The sequence below is a fragment of the Helianthus annuus genome, chromosome 1 (assembly GCF_002127325.2).
Source record: "Helianthus annuus cultivar XRQ/B chromosome 1, HanXRQr2.0-SUNRISE, whole genome shotgun sequence".
NCBI lineage: Eukaryota > Viridiplantae > Streptophyta > Magnoliopsida > Asterales > Asteraceae > Helianthus > Helianthus annuus.
The window spans coordinates 111,350,693-111,356,442 of record NC_035433.2 but is presented as its reverse complement, the minus strand read 5'-3'; the positions used below and the strand labels follow the sequence as shown (position 1 = coordinate 111,356,442).

Below are 5,750 nucleotides of genomic sequence, written 5' to 3'. Positions count from 1 at the left end.
ACAATGAAGCAGCTATTAACATCACTAAAAATCCGGTTCACCATTCAAAAATGAAACATATTGAAATCCGCCATCACTTTATCCGTGATTGTCACGAGAAAAAGTTAATTCGGATTGAACACTTGCACACCGATTATCAGAAAGCGGATTTTTATACTAAACCCTTTGACAAAAAGAGATTTTACTATCTTTTGAAATTGAACGGGATGAAAAATCTGCAATCTGGGAGGGTAATTGAATGTGAAGCCGAGTTGGGCGGCAATCTAACGTGAACCATGTCGTGTTGTCAACTTTGTTTGTACAGTTTATTTTCTGCTTTTCGATAAAAACCAAAACACAAAAATATGTTTTTCTTTTTAGGGGGAGAAATTAGCAGAAAAATACAAAAAACATGATAAAATTCAAAAATCCAAAAACATTAGAAAAACTTCAAAAAGAGTTTGTGTAGAATAGGGGAAATGATAGTACATCAGCTAGACGGACACAGTACGCTAAAAAATTGTAATGTATAAAATGCAATTAAGCAGTCTCGCTAAAGATGTGCCAATAGGTTTTTACAAAATCAGTAGATCAGTTTGGGATATAAACATAAAATTTACTTGCGTCTACGTAGGGAACACCTCCAGGATATATGGGTAACCCCCGAAATCCTGTTTGAAAGGTCCCGTATTCTAAGATACTAGGTCTTTATACTTAATGATATCTGGGGTATTATCCCGGGACTTCTGCTGTATGGAAATACTGACCTAGTCCCCGGATAATGCTTTACGCATTGCTTTACTTGTAAAGCCTCCCCTCAGCATAAAAAATGATGACACATTGAAAAATGTTAATCATGTGCTGTTGAAATCAAAAGATCCTCTAAAGGCGACCCACCGTAAAGTCGAAGCCGTCATCTCTCTGCGTATACGGAAGTATCGACCTGAGCTCTCACGGCCCTCGCAATTCACCCCATTACAGATATCATCTAGGTATACTCACCTGTAAGACTGAATACTGGGATCCGGATACGGGAGTATATACTGAGGTGGGACACATGTAGAGGTTTAAGTCCTAAAACACTAAATCAGTATCCCAGACAGATTGAAAGTTCTGTGAGAATTTAAGAGGATCAGTATATCGGCAATCTACGCGAATTGTTTAATTCTTGGTATGAAATTGTAGCTTAACGGTACTTGTGTCTAGTCGGCAGCTGATATGATCCCCTAACACGCTCACAAAAAGATTGTGTGTACAGATTTCAGTTTATTCTGTTAAAAATTCAAAAATATTTTAGTTTCTCATTTTGTTTTCGACAGCCGACATTGGGAATCAGACGATCAAAGCTTTGTGCAGATCATGTCTGTGATTGATGAGGGCTGGGTAAGCAGGAGATACTTAAACTGAGATTGGTACATTGTTTGACAGTTGAAAAGTGTTTGAAAGTTCAAAACGTTCAAAAGTTTATTCATTTGAACTGTTTTTAAAACGAAATGACAGCGTACTTCATAATTCGGTCAACCAAGGTCATTAACTTGGACTTGGTAGACCAAGCAGTTGACCAAGGTCATTAACTTGAACTTGGTTAACTGGGTGTGTCGGTGAACAATCAGAAATTGCTAAAATGTTAAATATTTTAAAAATAAAAACAATATTCTGATTTCGCTCATGAGACACTTAAACATTGATTTCGCTCATAGTTGCTTCAAGAGTTGATTTCGCTTGTAGTCCTCTATGTGATTTCGCTCGAGAGACACTCTATAACATTTCGAGCGAAATCAGACCAACTATATAAGTCAACTGATTTCGCTCATAACTCATTTTCCACATTTCGCTCATAAGTACTTCTCTCTCGGCGACCTTAAGCGAAACCCTGAAAACCTTGATTTTATACCGAATTGCTGCCCAAATCTCATCAGATCTTGTGATTATCTTAGTGATTAATCATGGGCAAGGTAGTATTAGGCTCGATTTGGCCTGTATCATCCATATTTTGATCTATCGGAGATAGGTGTTGAATGAAACATAGTTTTAGGGTTCTTAACTGTTAGATCTTTACAATAAATCAAATATTTAGTGTCGTTTTGTTATGAAGATCATATATATGTGTGTTAATTGTTCCAATTTTGAGCAGATCTTATATTTATCGATGTATGGATGTTGCAGACTTAGATCTAGGGTTCATTTAAGGTCAAAATTAAAATTAAATCAAACCCTAAATGTCGGAATCAACATATTAACAGATTAATGGGTTCAATTTTCTGATTTGATGAGTTTTGAGTGTATGAATTTGATTTTGCCCAAGATGCACATCAGTGATTCCGCTCATAGGTGTATCATGTGATTTCGCTCTTAGGTCATCCTTCAGATTTCGCTTTTGAGCATATGTTATGATTTCGTTCATTGTGTACATTTGTGATTTCGCCCTTAGTGTTCTCATGAGATTTCACTCTTAGTGTTGTTTGTTTTCGCTCATAGTGCATAATGTTGATTTCGCTCAATGTGCACTTAGTGTGATTTCGCTTATAAGTGTTTTGTGATGAAATTTTTCCTAAGTGTCTAATTTTCATTGTATGATTGTTTTGAAATGCAGGGTTCCAGTGTTATCTTTGATCCTCTTCACAATAGCTGTTGTGATTTGGATATGCAGAAAAACTCTGAATTGGCCAAGTTCAGCGGTATCTTGGAATTTATGAGTCGTATTCCAATCCAGAAAGCGCTTACTGATCAACGACCGTTGTACAAATCACATATTGACCGTTTCTGGAAGAATGCAAGCTATGATGCTGAAAACAAAGTAATTTCGTCAATTGTTGAGGTGCATGGTAAAAAGGAGAAGATACTTGTCACTGAAGCGCTTATTCGCGAGGTTATTAATTTTCCGGATGAGGCAGAGTCGCCAATAAGATTTCCAGAACGAATGGTGAAAGGCTGCATGCTTAGGATGGGTTATCAGGGAGCATTGAATGTTGGGAACTATTTGAAGTCGAAATTTTAGAAACCATACAAGTTCCTTATTCATTGTATTTTGATGTCGCTTAGCCATACAAAGGGAAGTTACGATACAATGTGCGACTATCAAATGAACATGGTTACTGCGTTAGTGCTGAACAAGAAGTACAACTTTTCGCATATTGTATTCCACTACATGACAGAGAAAATCACAACGAAGAGCAAGACATGGATGTATCCTCGATTCGTGCAGATGTTGATCGATCACGCTTATCCAGAAATTGATCAAAATATAAAGGATGACTTGTTGGTGCAATCACATATGAGCAACGATTCGCTCAAACAGCTTGCGAGATATCATCCTAATCACCCTGAACCAAAGATTGGTGCAGAATTCTTCGGATTTATAAAGAATGTAAACTACGTTGATCCTGATCTAGTTGATCATAAAAACTGGAGAAACGAAGAAGAATTGAAAGAGGCAGCCTATGCTGAAGAGCTGAAAACTCTTGCGGAGTTTAAAAGCATCAAAAATGAATGGTTTGTCAAAGAAACAGGGAGGAGACGCAGAAAGGCCACTCCTAAAGTTCAAGAGGGTGAAGGGTCATCATCAAAACCAAAGAAAAAGCAAAAGAAAGCCGCAGAAACGTTATTGATTGATGAACCTGAAGAAGATGAGCCAGGGGTAACTGTGGAAGATGATCTGTATAATGCTGGTGAAGATATGATGTTTAATGTTCATGTCTTGGAAACTGGGCCAACAGTGACTGCTGAAGTTGATCAAGCGGTTAATGTCGAAGCTGGAAAAGAGAAGGTCATTGATGACATTGAGGGTGATGATGTTGATAAGAGCACTACAAGTTCTTCGAGCTCTTCAGATGATGAGATTGACGAGACTGAACGTTTAAGAAGAGTTCAGGAAGCAACAAAACAAGAGAAATTGTTGAGGAAAAGAAAGAGACAGGAAAAAGATGACGATGATGCTTATGTTCCTTCTCCAGAACATGTCTCTGAGTCACAATCTCCTTCAGTAGGTCAAAAGAAAGCTGGAGCACGAAAGAAAGTTGTATCTCCAAAGATCCGAAAAGTTACACCAAAGATTAAAATGCCAAAGATCGTCTTAAAGAAGAAACCTTCCAAAGAAACCAGTAAACCACCAACACCACCACATGAACCAACACCACCTCAATCACCAATCCAATCACCTCCATGACAACCTACACCTCCACAACAACCTTCACCACCAAAACAGCAAACACCACCCAGACAACGATCACCTATACATCTTTCACCACTACATATTTCACCACCACCACAACAAACCTTATTCACATCGCAAGAACTTTTTCAAACACCACCTCGCACCCAAATGCAACTAACACTTGGTTCTGCGGGGTACCGAGGTTTTCCAGCTGCTCCTTCGAATTTGAGTGTAAGCCTTGATGATGTAGGAGATTTTGACTTTGCAAAAACCTCACAGGTCAAGAATGTTGAAAAGAAAGTTGATGAAGTGATTGCTGAAAACAAGAAGTTAGCTGCTGAGAACAAGAAAGTTTCTGATCGTGAGAGAATTCTTGAAATGCGTGTGAAGAAGTTGGAGACTGATAAAAAAGAGTTGGTGAAAAAGATTGACTCTGATCAATCAGAGATTGATATTTTGAAGGTGAGAGTTGCTGAGCTTGAAGAAGAAAAAGCTTGAAGAGATGAACAAAATGAATACTTCAAGATGAAAAACAAAGAGTTAGGAGCGGCTAAAGCATTCAGAGATCATGAATTCTATATGTTGAATAAAGTCGTTGAAAGTATGCTTGGAACGACAGTTAAACAAAAGTTTGAAGAGTTACAAGTTGAAGAACTCAGGGCACAATGTCAAGCAGAGATTGATGAACAAATGAAAGATAAAGGTAAAGGCGTTGAAGGTAGTTCTGCTGTGACAGAAAGATCAATTGTTCCTTCAATGGTTGTTGAGAATCCTGAACCTATATCTGCTATATCTAGTCTTTTTGAAGAAGATACACCTTTTGACAAGCTATTTGGTGATAGTGATGACGAAGATGATGATGAGGAGGATGACGAAGAAGATGATGAAGATGAGAAAGTGTTTTCTGCGAGCAGTCATGGTTCTGGTAACGATGATGACGATGCTCAGGGTGGTATGGGTGTGAAAGTAACTGAAGCTTCCACTGAAAAGATTGTTGATGATTTGATGAATGATTCTGTGAATGAAGAATCAGGGGGAGCTGAGGGAAAGGGGGAGTCAGGTGATGCACAAAATGTTCAACATGCCGAGAAGTTAATCCTGAGATTGGATACTTACAGAGAAGAAGGCGAACATTTTCATACTTACACGTTGGAAGCAATTAAAGAAATGACTCGCATGGTGAATCCTGATTTTAAGTTCGATTTTGAGGAAGAATTGAAAGCCTTCGACATCAATCACCAGCCTGAATATGAGTATAAGTATGTTGAAGATGCCGACATGTATGACAGAGTTGAAGTCGAAGATTGGACAGATGATGAAAGTGTTAGTGAAGATACTTCTCAGTTGCCTACGCTGATGGAGTTCTTTACAGAAGAAAATCGCGATGAGTTGAGAAGAAAAGTTTCAGAGATCCTGAAAGATAAGAACTTTGATGGCACTCCCAAAGATATGGCAAAGGAAGAACGGAAAAAATGGTTTAAAGATAGTCACGAGAGGAAGTTTAAAAGACCGTTGAAGTATTATCAACGTGATCGAAGTGTGTCTCTCGATGACATCATAAGCTGGGTTTCTTACCTCAAGTTAATGCTTACGCAATCAGGAGAGAATGTGGGGTATA

The 5,750-nt window shown here is 38.2% G+C and overlaps 1 protein-coding gene across 1 annotated transcript; it reads left to right on the top strand.

Annotated features, from left to right (window-relative positions):
* Nucleotides 1–3,067: 3,067 nt before the first annotated feature.
* On the top strand, nucleotides 3,068–4,144 carry LOC110929985. The gene has a single exon (XM_022173184.1). It carries the CDS (start codon nucleotides 3,068–3,070, stop codon nucleotides 4,142–4,144), a length of 1,077 nt encoding a protein of 358 aa, XP_022028876.1.
* The last annotated feature ends 1,606 nt before the right edge of the window (nucleotides 4,145–5,750 follow it).